The 18,836-nt window shown below is 38.5% G+C and overlaps 1 protein-coding gene across 1 annotated transcript in view; it reads left to right on the forward strand.

Annotated features, from left to right (window-relative positions):
- LOC121377026 (tubulin epsilon chain-like) overlaps nucleotides 1–12,644 on the forward strand; it is a 32,511-nt gene extending 19,867 nt beyond the window's left edge. Inside the window, exons 6-12 of the mRNA XM_041504868.1 lie at nucleotides 763–829; nucleotides 1,860–1,980; nucleotides 3,589–3,788; nucleotides 5,213–5,353; nucleotides 9,249–9,389; nucleotides 10,227–10,401; nucleotides 12,454–12,644. Coding sequence (XP_041360802.1) covers nucleotides 763–829; nucleotides 1,860–1,980; nucleotides 3,589–3,788; nucleotides 5,213–5,353; nucleotides 9,249–9,389; nucleotides 10,227–10,401; nucleotides 12,454–12,612 — 1,004 coding nt within the window. The 3' untranslated portion in view covers nucleotides 12,613–12,644. The remainder of the gene's footprint in view (nucleotides 1–762; nucleotides 830–1,859; nucleotides 1,981–3,588; nucleotides 3,789–5,212; nucleotides 5,354–9,248; nucleotides 9,390–10,226; nucleotides 10,402–12,453) is intronic.
- The last annotated feature ends 6,192 nt before the right edge of the window (nucleotides 12,645–18,836 follow it).

Below are 18,836 nucleotides of genomic sequence, written 5' to 3' on the forward strand. Positions count from 1 at the left end.
TATTCATTCATGTCACTACTGGCCTCGGTGGCGTCATGGTTAGGCCATCGGTCAACATGCTGGTAGGTACTGGGTTCGGATCCCAGTTGAGGCATGGGATTTTTAATCCAGATACCGACTCCAAACTCTGAGTGAGTGCTCCGCAAGGCTCAATAGGTAGGTGTAAGCCACTTGCACTGACCAGTGATCCATAACTGGTTCAACAAAGGCCATGGTTAGTGCTATCCTGCCTGTGGAAAGCGCAAATAAAAGATCCCTTGCTGCTAATCGGAAAGAGTAGCCCATGTAGTGGCGACAGCAGGTTTCCTCTCTCAATATCTGTGTGGTCCTTAACCATATGTCTGATGCCATATTACCGTAAATAAAATGTGTTGAGTGCGTCGTTAAATAAAACATTTCATTCTTTCTTTCAGGTCACTGTTCTCATTGTACTGATACTACTTATATGTGCTTCTTTTATTTGAATAGCGCATAATTAATCAAAATTTAAGGGGCGAAGTTTTAGCTTAATTAAGATTTTGTGGAGACCCAAAGTACTGTTCTCAACTGAGTACTACTCAGAAGGACAGTGGGTGGAACAGGAAATAACTCTATGGGTCCTCTGATGAGATAGTCCTGTGACCCACACGAGCCCTGGCAAAAACTCTACCACTGAGCTACGTGTATCATTCTCCAAATACAGTCAGGGAGAAAAATGTATTTAGTGTTTCACTGTCTTTGTATATGTGAGTTTTAATTGATCTCGTTTGTTCATGTTTTCAGGAACTGGGTCAGGTGTTGGAACGTATATTTTAAATCTCTTGGAAGAAGAATATCCAGATGTTTACAGGTGATTTAAAAGCTAATCTTGAGTGACCTTTATCCATCCATCCATCCATCCATCCATCCATCCATCCATGCATCCATCCATCCATCCATCCATCCATCCATCCATACATCCCATACATCCATGCATCCATACATCCATACATACATACATACATACATGCACCCATCCATCCATACATACACCCATCCATCCATCCATCCATCCATCCGTCCGTCCGTCCATTCATCCGTCCATCTATCCATCCTTTTATCCTTTTATCCCAACCCAGAATTAATTTTATTTTTTTTAAACAATTTGATTTCTATACAAAGTTTTAAATTATACTTATGTTCATTTGTATATTGTTCTGGGGTTTTTTTCACAGCTCTTTAGAGTTTTTACATAATTGTATAGTTTGTACGTAATCCTATACTTAACCTTTGTTTGTGGTGGTGTGTCATTAAGCATTCATTCATTCATTCATTCATTCATTCATTCATTCATTCATTCATTATTATTTCATTAATCCATCCATCTTCGATTCATTTATCAATAATTAAATTTCTGTTACATTCATTATAATATAACATCATCCCATTGGTCCAGCCGTCAAATGTGAGTTTGTTAATTTTTCGATGAATATAAAAATTACGTCATCAGGGTATATTGGTAATTTGTCTTACTGAGCGTTATTGTTTTTAACCCAAAAAATAACTCAAAAGTAAAATAAGAATTTTTAGTGTTAATTATAAGTATTGTCTGTTATTTCTCTTACGTTCATCTAAGTATGAACAAAAAAAATCATCCGCAAACTTATGTGAGAACAGCTTCTCCAATTCACACAGTTTGTAGATGATTTTTTTTGTTCATACCCCGATGAATGTAAAAGAAAAAACAGACAGTCCTTAAATGAATCCATATTTTTCTACACACACAATGAATTACTCACTATTATCATAAGTGTCCACTAAAATTTTAATGATTATTTCCTGATAGCAGAACTGTGACAAACCTGAAGATGGATATCATGGTTATTTTTTATTTTTAATAGGTTTGTTACTGCAGTCTACCCATCAGCTGAAGATGATGTGATTACCTCCCCTTACAACAGTGTTCTTGCTATGAGAGAACTCACAGAACATGCCGATTGTGTTCTGCCAATAGAGAATCAGGTAATTACCTCCCCTTACAACAGTGTTTTTGCTGTGAGAGAACTCACAGAACATGCCGATTGCGTTCTGCCAATAGAGAATCAGGTAATTACCTCCCCTTACAACAGTGTTCTTGCTGTGAGAGAACTCACAGAACATGCCGATTGTGTTCTGCCAATAGAGAATCAGGTAATTACCTCCCCTTACAACAGTGTTCTTGCTGTGAGAGAACTCACAGAACATGCCGATTGTGTTCTGCCAATAGAGAATCAGGTAATTACCTCCCCTTACAACAGTGTTTTTGCTGTGAGAGAACTCACAGAACATGCCGATTGTGTTCTGCCAATAGAGAATCAGGTAACTACCTCCCCTTACAACAGTGTTCTTGCTGTGAGAGATCTCACAGAACATGCCGATTGTGTTCTGCCAATAGAGAATCAGGTAATTACCTCCCCTTACAACAGTGTTTTTGCTGTGAGAGAACTCACAGAACATGCCGATTGTGTTCTGCCAATAGAGAATCAGGTAATTACCTCCCCTTACAACAGTGTTCTTGCTGTGAGAGAACTCACAGAACATGCCGATTGTGTTCTGCCAATAGAGAATCAGGTAATTACCTCCCCTTACAACAGTGTTCTTGCTGTGAGAGAACTCACAGAACATGCCGATTGTGTTCTGCCAATAGAGAATCAGGTAATTACCTCCCCTTACAACAGTGTTCTTGCTGTGAGAGAACTCGCAGAACATGCCGATTGTGTTCTGCCAATAGAGAATCAGGTAATTACCTCCCCTTACAACAGTGTTCTTGCTGTGAGAGAACTCACAGAACATGCCGATTGTGTTCTGCCAATAGAGAATCAGGTAATTACCTCCCCTTACAACAGTGTTTTTGCTGTGAGAGAACTCACAGAACATGCCGATTGTGTTCTGCCAATAGAGAATCAGGTAACTACCTCCCCTTACAACAGTGTTCTTGCTGTGAGAGATCTCACAGAACATGCCGATTGCGTTCTGCCAATAGAGAATCAGGTAATTACCTCCCCTTACAACAGTGTTCTTGCTGTGAGAGATCTCACAGAACATGCCGATTGCGTTCTGCCAATAGAGAATCAGGTAATTACCTCCCCTTACAACAGTGTTCTTGCTGTGAGAGATCTCACAGAACATGCCGATTGCATTCTGCCAATAGAGAATCAGGTAATTACCTCCCCTAACAACAGTGTTCTTGCTGTGAGAGAACTCACAGAACATGCCGATTGTGTTCTGCCAATTAAGAATCAGATAATTACCTCCCCTTACAACAGTGTTCTTGCTATGAGAGAACTCACAGAACATGCCGATTGTGTTCTGCTAATAGAGAATCAGGTAATCAGGAAGCAAAAGAAGTTGAAAGTTAGGAGGAGTTGCCAGATCAGGAATAAACAAGATGGAATTCAAAGTAGAGAAGGAAAAGGAGCAGTGAAATAAAAAGAAGAAGAAATATTAAATATATATATTTAGTTATTGGTTTGTATCTGCCAAATCGTCCAAAAATATTGTACATTACACCAATACATAATATATCTCTGTGTCATGTTGAATAATCTATATTTTGGGTTTGTTTTTTGTTTTGTTTTTCATTTTGTGCAGGCTCTGGTTGACATTGTGGAGAAGATCTCTCGAGCCGTGCCGTCCCTGCGGACAGGAAAGCGCGTCTACTCCGCGGCCGGTCAGGTGAAGAGTGGCAGTGAGATCTCCAGTGGTCAGGGAGGAGTCACGAAAACGAAGGATGAGAAACCATTCGACAGCATGAACAACCTGGTGGCTAATTTACTAGTTAATTTAACCAGGCAAGTTGTTGCAGAGCTTCTAGATTATGGTAGCCTCACTCCCATGGCTAGTGATATTCTGTGTTGGGCTAGTAAAGAACTACTATTGCCATGCCAGACGGCAAGTGAATTTTGTTTTGTCAAGTGTTTCAGTTACATCTGTTTTGTAAATACGAATATTATTGCTGTGAATCTTTGAATGTTCATATTAGTGATTCATAAATATGTTTTAACCTTTTGTTAGGTGATATGCTGTCTTCAAGGGGTAGAATTTAGCTCAGTTGGTAGAATGCTCGCCTGAGGTGCTTGCATCGTAGGATCGAACTACCTCAGCTGATCCATTCTGTAATTGCATTTTTTCCTGTCACTCTGTCACAACCAGTGCCTATGACTGGTATATGAAAGGCTGTGGTATGTGTTGTCCTGTCTGTAGGAAAATGCATATATAGGTAGTACTGAACCAAATAACTTCTGGCTGGGTCAAAGTTCAAGGTGCACCCAACTTTTGATAGAGAAGTGAATACCACAAGTCCTGTGGTTGGTGATAAATGCGAGTGTGTTGGTTGTAAAAAAAAGTATTTTCATCTGGGCAAAAAATGTATGCAATTTTATTTCATCTAGTACCACTGTGTCAAGTAGCTTTGTGCTTGAAACATGTATGGGGTACCCATAAAAAAACCAGTACTCAAATTTTGTGTGGAACTAGGGTAGTCATAGACGCTACCCGTTATCTCAGAAATGAGCAGCTTGATCCCCAGTTTTTTCTGATTCACTTTAAGGGTGAGGGGTGGTAGTATTTATATCCATAGCATTTATTTCAATTGATACACTGCAGGTAGAAGTTTTATTCACATATGTTACTATTATCGTCTATGGGATTTGATTTGGTAGTATACACCCTAAAAGATCCCTTGCTCTTAATGAAAAAATGTAGTAGGTTTCCTCCGAAAATTACATGTTAAAATTACCAAATGTTTGACATCCAAAAGCTGATTTTAATAAATCAATGTGCTCTAGCAGTGTCGTTAAACAAAACAAACTTTAACTTTTGCTGCCTCGGGTTTAAAGGCATATTGTCACAGACTACTTATCTTTTAAATGGCGCAACAAAGTATTACCTAAGAAAATATGTATTTGATTTGTCCCTAAATGTACATTATTCAACCATCTATGAAATCACCATACCCCACCTATTAATGATATTTAGTAACAAATAATTTAATTATGGCAATGGTCCATAATTCAAAAACTAAAATTGCCGAGAGGGTTGACATGGATTTCGCTCCATCATGGTTCACTTAAGGTGATACAATAGCCAGATTTGGTTTACAAACATTGATGCAATTTTAATTTATTATCCATTTTTAGAGAAATAAGATCATTAAATCCGGGACAGTATGTCTTTAACTTCAGTATTATTTGTCTGACTTGTTTGTGTGTTGCAGCTCTGCACGGTTCGAGGGTTCACTGAACGTGGATCTGAACGAGATCACGATGAATCTCGTTCCGTTTCCACGACTCCATTATCTCGTCTCCAGCCAAACGCCGCTCTACGCTTCGTCCGACGTCTGTCTGCCTCCAACACGGTACGGAATGAGATTCAGCTTGTAGAGCTAATTGTTGACAGCTTCTTATAATGTCTACAAGGGTGGGACGTAGCCCAGTGGGAAAACGCTTGATGCGTGGTCGGTCTAGGATCGATCCCCGTCGGTGGGCCTATTGGGCTATTTCTCGCTCTAGCCAGTGTACCACGACTGGTATATCAAGGAAAAGTTTTATTTAACAATGCACTCAACACATTTTATTTATGGTTATATGGTTAAGGACATATGGTTAAGGACCACATGTATATTGAGAGAGGAAACCTGCTGTCGCCACTTCATGGTCTACTCTTTTCGATTAACAGCAAGGGATCTTTTATATGCACCATCCCATAGACAGTGGTATATGAAAGCCCATAGTATGTGCTGTCCTGTCTGTGGGATGGTGCATATAAAAGATCTCTTGCTACTAATGGAAAAATGTAGCAGGTTTCATCTCTATGACTGTGTCAAAATTACTATATGTTTGACATCCAATAGCTGATGATTAATAAATCAATGTGCTCTAGTGGTGTTGTTAAGCAAAACAAACTTTCTTATAATGTCTACACTGATAAAAGACATAGAGAAAGAATACTACCATTTATCGAATTACCAAAAATGAAAATTATGACATCACTGCACTAGTGGCTTTATTTCTCATCCAGTTTTCATGAAACTTCACATAGGAATAGGATCATGAAACTGTGATGGGATTTGCAGCATTTCCGATGCCTTGTAGTGAAATACAAATAAAATATCATACCCTTTGTGATAACAGTAAACCGTTATTAGTATTACTATTAGATGCTTAAAAAGGGTGTATACAGGGTACTGTTGTGCAGTTAATTCAACTAGCAATGCCTAATGAGAATCTTTAGAAGTTGTGTACTTTAATTCTCTTGGGGGAAAAAAGTGATAATTAATACCAATGGACTATTTATTATCTGTTGTGGAATTGAATTGATGCATTTAAACATGCAAATTTCAATTTCAACAATATTGCTTTAAAGCAGTTTGTTCAACATTGATATACAGTGATACTTGGCAAGGGAAGGACAACATCAAGTCACAAGTGCAAGATAAACAGTATTGCTGAGTAGCGAGTTGGGTATTCTATTTATTACCCATTATCAAATTTATCATTTTATGGAAGATTTTCAAATGATACTGTTGTTGAAAACAAGTTTGCAAGTTGATAACAAGAGACAGCGTTGCATTATATCACCAATAGTGAAGCACTATTTATGACATCAAAACATATCTTGGGGAAGAATTTGTTTTTCTTCCCGCTTCACTCTGCCCATATGGGTAATAATGTTCACTATGATACAGTCATTCTGTGTTTTCACAGGTTAGACCAGATGTTTTCTTAATGTTCTCTATGATACAGTCATTCTGTGTTTTCACAGGTTAGACCAGATGTTTTCTTAATGTTCTCTATCATACAGTCATTGTCTGTTTTCACAGGTTAGACCAGATGTTTTCTTAATGTTCTCTATCATACAGTCATTGTCTGTTTTCACAGGTTAGACCAGATGTTTTCTTAATGTTCACTGTGATACAGTCATTCTGTGTTTTCACAGGTTAGACCAGATGTTTCTTAATGTTCACTGTGATACAGTCATTGTCTGTTTTCACAGGTTAGACCAGATGTTTTCTTAATGTTCACTGTGATACAGTCATTCTGTGTTTTCACAGGTTAGACCAGATGTTTTCTTAATGTTCTCTATGATACAGTCATTCTGTGTTTTCACAGGTTAGACCAGATGTTTTCTTAATGTTCTCTATCATACAGTCATTCTGTGTTTTCACAGGTTAGACCAGATGTTTTCTTAATGTTCTCTATCATACAGTCATTGTCTGTTTTCACAGGTTAGACCAGATGTTTTCTTAATGTTCACTATGATACAGTCATTGTCTGTTTTCACAGGTTAGACCAGATGTTTTCTTAATGTTCACTATGATACAGTCATTGTCTGTTTTCACAGGTTAGACCAGATGTTTTCTTAATGTTCTCTATCATACAGTCATTCTGTGTTTTCACAGGTTAGACCAGATGTTTTCTTAATGTTCTCTATCATACAGTCATTCTGTGTTTTCACAGGTTAGACCAGATGTTTTCTTAATGTTCTCTATCATACAGTCATTCTGTGTTTCACAGGTTAGACCAGATGTTTTCTTAATGTTCTCTATCATACAGTCATTCTGTGTTTTCACAGGTTAGACCAGATGTTTTCTTAATGTTCTCTATCATACAGTCATTCTGTGTTTCACAGGTTAGACCAGATGTTTTCTTAAAGTTCTCTATCATACAGTCATTGTCTGTTTTCACAGGTTAGACCAGATGTTTTCTTAATGTTCTCTATCATACAGTCATTGTCTGTTTTCACAGGTTAGACCAGATGTTTTCTTAATGTTCTCTATCATACAGTCATTGTCTGTTTTCACAGGTTAGACCAGATGTTTTCTTAATGTTCTCTATGATACAGTCATTGTCTGTTTTCACAGGTTAGACCAGATGTTTTCTTAATGTTCACTGTGATACAGTCATTCTGTGTTTTCACAGGTTAGACCAGATGTTTTCTTAATGTTCTCTATGATACAGTCATTCTGTGTTTTCACAGGTTAGACCAGATGTTTTCTTAATGTTCTCTATGATACAGTCATTCTGTGTTTTCACAGGTTAGACCAGATGTTTTCTTAATGTTCTCTATCATACAGTCATTGTCTGTTTTCACAGGTTAGACCAGATGTTTTCTTAATGTTCACTATGATACAGTCATTGTCTGTTTTCACAGGTTAGACCAGATGTTTTCTTAATGTTCACTATGATACAGTCATTGTCTGTTTTCACAGGTTAGACCAGATGTTTTCTTAATGTTCTCTATCATACAGTCATTCTGTGTTTTCACAGGTTAGACCAGATGTTTTCTTAATGTTCTCTATCATACAGTCATTCTGTGTTTTCACAGGTTAGACCAGATGTTTTCTTAATGTTCTCTATCATACAGTCATTCTGTGTTTCACAGGTTAGACCAGATGTTTTCTTAATGTTCTCTATCATACAGTCATTCTGTGTTTTCACAGGTTAGACCAGATGTTTTCTTAATGTTCTCTATCATACAGTCATTCTGTGTTTCACAGGTTAGACCAGATGTTTTCTTAAAGTTCTCTATCATACAGTCATTCTGTGTTTTTACAGGTTAGACCAGATGTTTTCTTAATGTTCTCTATCATACAGTCATTGTCTGTTTTCACAGGTTAGACCAGATGTTTTCTTAATGTTTTTTATGATACAGTCATTCTATGTTTTCACAGGTTAGACCAGATGTTTTCTTAATGTTCTCTATCATACAGTCATTGTCTGTTTTCACAGGTTAGACCAGATGTTTTCTTAATGTTCTCTATGATACAGTCATTCTATGTTTTCACAGGTTAGACCAGATGTTTTCTTAATGTTCTCTATCATACAGTCATTGTCTGTTTTCACAGGTTAGACCAGATGTTTTTTCAATGTTCTCTATGATACAGTCATTCTGTGTTTTCACAGGTTAGACCAGATGTTTTCTTAATGTTCACTGTGATACAGTCATTGTCTGTTTTCACAGGTTAGATCAGATGTTTTCTTAATGTTCACTGTGATACAGTCATTGTCTGTTTTCACAGGTTAGACCAGACGTTTTCTTAATGTTCACTGTGATACAGTCATTCTCTGTTTTCACAGGTTACACCAGACGTTTTCTTAATGTTCACTGTGATACAGTCATTCTCTGTTTTCACAGGTTAGACCAGATGTTTTCTTAATGTTCACTGTGATACAGTCATTCTCTGTTTTCACAGGTTAGACCAGATGTTTTCTTAATGTTCACTGTGATACAGTCATTCTCTGTTTTCACAGGTTAGACCAGATGTTTTCTGATGCCTTTTCCAAAGATCACCAGCTGATAAAAGCTGACCCCAAGCACAGCTTGTATCTGGCATGTGCGCTGATGGTTCGGGGAAACGCAGAGATATCCGACATTAGAAGAAATATAGACAGGTAAACCAGTAATTGTGTATGGAAGGGTGGGGTGGGGTGGGGTGGGGTGGGGTGTGTACAGATGTGGCAGGTGTATGGGTGGGGGTGACATCTCAAGCCCGTTACTAATTAAGCAGTATTTATTATCCACATGGTGTATAATAAATGGTGACATAAATACTATATTATTTATATCGATCTTTAGGAAAATATAACAATATCATTATAGTTATTACATGGAGAATAATAATAAACAAGTTACTGATTATAATCAAAGTTATGTCAAATATTCTTCATTTGTAATTTTGTCAGGAACATATAGTTGATTATATAATTGGATATTGACTGTTCTGTTTATTACCTCAGTTATTTAGTACAGTGCTGCATAACTTACTTTGCAACAGTAAAATCATCATTAATGTAAGCAAATGGTCAAAATACATCATGGGTATCCAGGACTGTAGGAACGATATCTGAAGTGGGGGGCACAATCTCTAGTTGGGGAGGGGGGGGGGAATGTGACAAGCATATTTTTACCTTTATTTATATACAATAGGACAAAAAACCTTACAGTTTTGTCCTCGAATAGGGGTGGTAATGATTCCTACGGGCCTGTTATCCCCAGCTTTAAATGCATGTATTAAGAGAATGTACAGTAAAGTACACTTATTACGAACATGCTTAGAACGAACTACTGCATAGAACGAACTGATCGTAAAGTCCCGTTTTATCTCCCTGTACATTAATAACCAACTTGTACAAATGTGTACAACGAACCACTGCTATAACAAACTAGCTATCATTTTTTCATTCTGATTCGTTATAAGAGTACTGTACTGTATTGTGATGTTTGTGCAGGTTAAAGCCTCACCTCAAGTTCATCCACTGGAATCTTGAGGGCTGGAAGACGGGTCTGTGTTCCGTTCCCCCCGTCGGACAACCGTACTCGCTGCTCACTCTGGCCAACAACACGTGTGTGCGACACACCTTTACCGAACTCCGAGACAGATTCGTCAGACTTTACAAACGAAAGGTGAGTCAGGCAGGTTGCAGTTTTTTTTGTATAACAAAATTGGCCTTGGTGGCGTCGTGGTTAGGCCATCGGTCTACAGGCTGGTAGGTACTGGGTTCGGATCCCAGTCAAGGCATGGGAGTTTTAATCCAGATACCAACTCAAAACCCTGAGTGAGTGCTCCGCAATGCTCAACGGGTAGGTGTAAACCACTTGCACCGACCAATGATCTATAACTGGTTCAACAAAGGCCATGGTTTGTGCTATCCTGCCTGTGGGAAGAGCAAATAAAAGATCCCTTGCTGCTAATCGGAAAGAGTAGCCCATGTAGTGGCGACAGCAGGTTTCCTCTCAAAATCTGTGTGGCCATAACCATATGTCTGACGCCATATAACCGTAAATAAAATGTGTTGAGTGCATCATTAAATGAAACATTTCTTTCTTTCATATAACAAAGGGGAGGGACGTAGCCCAGTGGTAAAGTGTTTGCTTGATACGCAGTCGGTTTAGAATCGATCCCCATCGGTGGGCCCATTGGACTGTTTCACCCTCCAGCAAGTGCACCATGACTGGTATATCAAAGGCCGTGGTATGTGTTATCCTGTCTGTGGGATGGTACATATAAAAGATCCCTTGCTACTAATAGAAAAAGAGTAGCCCATGAAGTGGTGACAGCCAGTTTCCTCTCTCAATATCAGTGTGGTCTTTAATCATATGTCTGACGCCATATAACCATAAATAAAATGTGTTGAGTGCGTTGTTAAATAAAACATTTCCTTGCACAATCTGACTTAGGATAACCATGCCACCAAAATGCAAACTGAGCATTCTGGACTGTGATTGAGCCCCACTATGTCTGAATGGTAGCATATCCATGAGACAAGTAGCGAGATGTCTGCAAGTGAGCCATTCCGTCATCCATTAACTGGCACATTGAATTGTCTACCCCTCTCAGACACAGTGTCTATGTGGCCCTTAACTTCTTGTGACTAATATATATATACAAGACATGTTTAATTGTGTATTTTAGGAGCTATTGTGAATTTAAAAATCAATGCTGTATACAATACACATAGATCTTTAATTGTGTATTTCAGGAGCTGTTATGAATTTAAAAATCAATGCTGTATACAATACACATAGATCTTTAATTGTGTATTTCAGGATCTGTTATGAATTTAAAAATCAATGCTGTCTACAGTACACATAGATGTTTAGTTGTGTATTTCAGGAGCTGTTATGAATTTAAAAATCAATGCTGTATACAGTACACATAGTCGTTTAATTGTGTATTTCAGGAGCTGTTATGAACTTAAAAAGCAATGCTGTATACAATACACATAGATGTTTAATTGTGTATTTCAGGAGCTATTATGAATTTAAAAAGCAATGCTATATACAGTACACATAGTTGTTTAATTGTGTATTTCAGGAGCTATTATGAATTTAAAAAGCAATGCTGTATACAGTACACATAGATGTTTAATTGTGTATTTCAGGAGCTATTATGAATTTAAAAAGCAATGCTGCATACAATACACATAGTTGTTTAATTGTGTGTTTCAGGAGCTGTTATGAATTTAAAAAGCAATGCTGCATACAATACACATAGTTGTTTAATTGTGTATTTCAGGAGCTATTATGAATTTAAAAAGCAATGCTGTATACAGTACACATAGATGTTTAATTGTGTATTTCAGGAGCTATTATGAATTTAAAAAGCAATATGCTCCATACAATACCCATAGTTGTTTAATTGTGTGTTTCAGGAGCTGTTATGAATTTAAAAAGCAATGCTGCATACAATACACATAGTTGTTTAATTGTGTGTTTCAGGAGCTGTTATGAATTTAAAAAGCACTGCTGCATACAATACACATTATGAATTTAAAAAGCAATGCTGCATACAATACACATAGTTGTTTAATTGTGTGTTTCAGGAGCTATTATGAATTTAAAAAGCAATGCTGTATACAATACACATAGTTGTTTAATTGTGTATTTCAGGAGCTATTATGAATTTAAAAGCAATGCTGTATACAATACACATAGTTGTTTAATTGTGTTTTTCAGGCTCATGTTCATCACTACACTCACATAGACGGGATGGAGTTGTTGGACTTCACAGAGAGTCTCGAGTCGCTGACTGCGATTGTTGCTGAGTACACCGGTCTGGAGTCACAGATGCACAACCCACCACCTCCAGAACCCAGGCTCAACATCGTCATGTGACGGCAACGTCCACAACCCACCACCTCCAGAACCCAGGCTGAACATCGTCATGTGACGGCAACGTCCACAACCCACCACCTCCAGAACCCAGGCTGAACATCGTCATGTGACGGCAACGTTCACAACCCACCACCTCCAGAACCCAGGCTGAACATCGTCATGTGACGTCAACGTCCACAACCCACCACCTCCAGAACCCAGGCTGAACATCGTCATGTGACGGCAACGTCCACAACCCACCACCTCCAGAACCCAGGCTGAACATCGTCATGTGACGGCAACGTCCACAACCCACCACCTCCAGAACCCAGGCTTAACATCGTCATGTGACGGCAACGTTCACAACCCACCACCTCCAGAACCCAGGCTGAACATCGTCATGTGACGGCAACGTCCACAACCCACCACCTCCAGAACCCAGGCTTAACATCGTCATGTGACGGTCGTCTTCACAACCCACCACCTCTAGAACCCAGGCTCAACATTGTCATGTGACGGCATCGTTCACACCACTCCAGAACCCAGGCTGAACAACTCATGTTCAACGTCTTCAACCAGTTAATATGTACTGAACTATCATAGTCATGTGAACATAGTCGCGGCCATCACAACTCTTCAACAACCAGTACTGAAATCATAGCCATGTGACGGCAACGGCCATCAAACTCTTCACAACCAGAACCCATGTACTGAACTATCATAGCATCAGACTCTCAAACCATACTGTCATAGACGGCCAGTCACAACTCTTCAACAACCAGTTAATATGTACTGAACTATCATAGCCAGACTCAACATCAGTAGCCACAACTCAACAACCAGTTAATATGTACTGAACTATCATAGCCAGACTCAACATAGTCACGGCCATCACAACTCTTCAACAACCAGTTAATATGTACTGAACTATCATAGCCAGAACTCAACATCGTCATAGTCACGGCATCACATCTTCAACACAACTCTTCAACAACCACGGTCAAATAATATGTACTATCAACTATCATAGCCAGGCTCAACATTGTCATGTGATGGCCACAACTCCAACAAATCAGCCAGACTTTATGTGTCACTCAAGTCATACTGAACTATCATAGCCAGACTCAACATAGTCGCGGCCATCACAACTCTTCAACAACCAGTTAATATGTACTGAACTATCATAGCCAGGCTCAACATAGTCGCGGCCATCACAACTCTTCAACAACCAGTTAATATGTACTGAACTATCATAGCCAGGCTCAACTCGCGGCCATCATGTTAAGCCTGAACTATCATAGCCAGACTCAACATAGTCGCGGCCATCACAACTCTTCAACAACCAGTTAATATGTACTGAACTATCATAGCCAGGCTCAACATTGTCGTGGCCATGACAACACTTCAACAACCAGTTAATATGTACTGAACTATCAAAGCCTGATCATGTCAACAGTAGCTCAACGTGTGACAACACTTCACAAACCAGTTTATGTACGGAACTATCAAATGTCAACAGTCGTGTGAACTCACAAACCAGTTATCATGTACGGAACTAGCAAAGCCTGGTTCAACAGTCGTGTGACACTTCACACTTCGCAAACCACTTATCATGTACATGGAACTATCAAAGCCTGGTTCAACAGTCGTGTGACAACACTTCGCAAACCAGTTATCATGTACGGAACTATCAAAGCCTGGTTCAACAGTCGTGTGACAACACTTCACAAACCAGTTATCATGTACGGAACTACCAAAGCCTGGTTCAACAGTCGTGTGACAACACTTCACAAACCAGTTATCATGTACGGAACTACCAAAGCCTGGTTCAACAGTCGTGTGACAACACTTCACAAACCAGTTATCATGTACGGAACTACCAAAGCCTGGTTCAACAGTCGTGTGACAACACTTCACAAACCAGTTATCATGTACGGAACTATCAAAGCCTACCTCAACAGTCGTGTGACAACACTTCACAAACCAGTTATCATGTACGGACCTATCAAAGCCTAGCTCAACAGTCGTGTGACATGACAACACTTCACAAATCAGTTATCATGTACGGAACTACCAAAGCCTGGTTCAACAGTCGTGTGACAACACTTCACAAACCATTTATCATGTACGGAATTACCAAAGCCTGGTTCATCATAGTTGTGTGACATGACAACACTTCACAGTCCAATAGCCGATAAGATAAAAATTAATGTGCTCTAGAGGCATTGTTAAAGAAAACAAACTTTACTTTTTTTTCACTTAAAAATCGCCTAATTCAAATAATAGTGAATGAACTTTAGCATTCTTACGTAACATCAGTATCAATGAAGATTACGCGGAGTCATACAGTGTGCACATCGTTTTTTGGGGTTTTTCGGTTCATACTTGCATGAACCAAAATATCATTGCGGTCAATTCTTAATTAAACAAAACTATGTTCATATTCATGTTTCCTTTGGTTTTCCGTATACTATGTCAGCATAATATGATGGATTTCACAGTACATGTGTATACACCTCACCATGACTTTAGCATGTTACTTCTGGTATGTTGTGTTCTTTCTTGTAGTAGTTACTTCTTTTCCAATTTAGTTGGAAATTCAGATTTTTAATTGTTTGTTTCCAGGGTTTTTTGCCATTTCAAAATGTTCCATATTCTCCGTCCAAAACTTTTGATATGGTTTCGACCGATACTTTGCATACATTCTAAACATGAATCTCAATCTTAGACCATTGTGTCACCTCAACCCTAGGTCTAACCTCAGTACCTGACCACCGATATTAACATTTCTCCATTCTTCTTTTTACCGTATATAAATGTCATGAGGTTTTTACAAATACAGTGAAAGCCCTCAAAACCGGACCCTCCGTAAACCAGAATTCCCTCAAAACCGGACTCTCGGTAAACCGGAATTCCCTCAAAACCGGACCCTCAGTAAACCGGAATTCCCTCAAAACCAGACGTTTTACACATTCCCGTGATTTGCGTATCTTTTAACACTAAAATTTACCCCTCTAAACCGGAAACCCCTTTAAACTGCAATGGACGAAATTATCCAGTCCCATTGTGTTCCTTTAATGTAAATTTTACCTCAAAAGACCAGACAGTCACACCGACGTCAATCATTACTGCATTACTTATACTTTGAATACCCACTCAGCCGATAATGTGATTGCATACACAGAGCTAATTAAATGCGCATGCTCCAGTGTCACTGTTGTGCAGTTGACAAATACCAATTAAGGGATATTTACTTTGGACATGTCGGAACGTCCAGCGAAATGCCGCCATGTTGAATTATTGCTTGATGATAAACTTAAAATAATTTGAAAGTTCGAAAGTGTATCTGGGTGGGGTTTTTTCAGTTTTATTAGTTACTATATCAGTAGAGAACACCAACCAACTCAATACTGAAACCTCTGTAAACCGGATACCCCTCAAAACCGGACTTTTTCCTTGGTCCCATGGCTGTCCGGTCTTGAGGGATTTCACTATATAAATGCATTTAATATTCTACCTTCTGTATAAATATTTACAAATGGTTATTTGAAACAGGGGACAGAATGTAGTCCATTGGTAAAGTGCTCGCTTCGTACATGGTTGGTGTGAGATTAATCCCCATCGGTAGGTCTATTGGGCTATTTCTCATCCCAGCCAATGCACCACGACTGGTATACTAAAGGCTGTGGTATGTGCCATCCTGTCTATGGGATAGTGCATATAAAAGATCCCTTGCTCCTAATGGGAAAAAAGGTAGCAAGTTATATATGTCAAAATTACCAAACGTTTGACATCCAATAGCCAATGATTAATAAATCAATGTGCTCTAGTGGTGTTATTAAACAAACTTTATTTGAGACAAATCTGCTATGTGTTAAACATCACCTCAGGTTATTTTATTTATATATTTCAGTTTCATTATTATTTGATGCACTTGTGTTTGTGTAAAATATGAAATGTGACATGTAAATATATTTTTATATGTAGTTTATTAATTTTGATATTGTAACAAGTTACTGGTAAATACCACAATCCATTCCAGTAATAAATTATAATAATATAAATGAAAAGTTCTTTTGTTTATTTATTGAAACACCACAACTGGACAAAGGCTGTGGTATGTGCTTTCCTGTCTGGGAAAGTGCATATAAAAGATCGCTTGCTGCATTAAGAAAGATGTAGCAGGTTTTCTATAAAAAAAATTGTCAAAATTACCATATGTTTGACATCCAATAGCCGATGATTAATAAATCAATGTGCTCTAGTGGTGTCATTAAACAAAACAAACTTTATTTGAGACAAGTCTGTTATGTGTTAAACTGCTGATTCACAAAACTTCACCTCAGGTTATTTTATTTATATATTTCAGTTTCAGTAGAAAACGGATTATTTGATGCACTTGTGTCTGTGTAAAATATGAAATCTAAATATATTTTTATATGTAGTTAATTAATTTTGATATTTTTGTAACAAGTTACTGGTAAATACTACAATTCATTCCAGTAATAAATTATAATATCAATGAAAAGTTGTTTTGTTTATTTATTGAAGCACCACATCTGGTCAAAGGCCGTTGTATGTGCTTTTCTGTCTGTTGGAAAGTGCATATAAAAGATCTTTTGCTGCATTAAGAAAAATGTTGCGGGTTTCCTCTGTAAGACTATATGTCAAAATTACCATGTTTGACATCCAGTAGTCAATGATTAATAAATCACTGTGCTCTAGTGGTGGTGTTAAACAAAACAAACATTAAACATTAACATTATTGAAGCATGGTGTTGTATATGGTTTGGTTACCACCAAGAGTGCATGGACCTTATTGGTCCCCTACCTGTCCAATCAGAGGGGACAATACATGTAGGTTTCATCTCCATCCTGTCTGTCTGTCTGTCTGTCTGTCCATCTGCCCCACATAGTTTTCTGGATGTTTTTTTCCCACAATGCCTCAAGATATTGAGCTGACATTTTGTGTAGAGCTCTATCAAGTACTGCTACTAATCAAGTATGACTTTCATGGCCATTTACCCATTTTTGATAGAGTTATGGCCCTTGAACTTGGGAGATTTTAAAATTTGTTGAGCCCAGTAGTACTCTCAGAATAGGGCCTCCACAAGTCCAAAATATTGTACTCAAGTACTTGAGGGTCAAACTCGACCCGGACCCGAGTACTTGAGGGTCAAACTCGACCCGGACTCGAGTACTTGAGGGTCAAACTCGACCCGGACTCTAGTACCCAACACACTAGATGATGATGAGATTAAGGAATAAAGTAAAATAGCATTATGAATCTTAATTCTAGTGATGAACATGGATGTCAAATCATGCCTTTATACTGCATTTAGAAATCAGTTTATATGTTCGGTGTTGTGACAGACGGACGGCCAGTTTAAAAAGAGAAACTAGTGAATGATCATATAATTATTGTGTAACTTATATCGTTGATTATCTACTGCTGAAATTATTGTCCTACATTGTCCATTGTATTATAGTTGCTCATTGTATTCCACCTTGTACGGGTACTTGAGTCCTGTGAACGGACTCCAGTCTTGCTAGACTCGAACCGTGCCCGAGTACTCGAGTACTCATGGAGATCCTATCTCAGAATACTTGTTTTCATAACAGTCGGTATTGCTTCCTATAGACGACGAGTGGAATCTAGCTCAGTCGGTATTGCTTCCTATAGACGACGTGTGGAATCTAGCTCAGTCGGTATTGCTTCCTATAGACGACGAGTGGAATCTAGCTCAGTCGGTATTGCTTCCTATAGACGACGTGTGGAATCTAGCTCAGTCGGTATTGCTTCCTATAGACGACGACGTGTGGAATCTAGCTCAGTCGGTATTGCTTCCTATAGACGACGTGTGGAATCTAGCTCAGTCGGTATTGCTTCCTATAGACGACGTGTGGAATCTAGCTCAGTCGGTATTGCTTCCTATAGACGACGTGTGGAATCTAGCTCAGTCGGTATTGCTTCCTATAGACGACGAGTGGAATCTAGCTCAGTTGGTATTGCTTCCTATAGACGACGTGTGGAATCTAGCTCAGTCGGTAAAGCAGTCATCTGAGGTACTCTGCTCAAGGATCGAATCCCCTCAGTGGTCTCATTCTGCAATTGTTTTTTCCCCCCACAAATAGTATATCAAAACTTGCGAGGGGAATTTTTTTTTTGTTTAACGACATCACTAGAGCACATCGATTTATTAATCATTGGCTATTGGATGTCAAACATTTGGTAATTTTGACAA

This window comes from Gigantopelta aegis, chromosome 7 (assembly GCF_016097555.1).
Source record: "Gigantopelta aegis isolate Gae_Host chromosome 7, Gae_host_genome, whole genome shotgun sequence".
Classification (NCBI taxonomy): domain Eukaryota; kingdom Metazoa; phylum Mollusca; class Gastropoda; order Neomphalida; family Peltospiridae; genus Gigantopelta; species Gigantopelta aegis.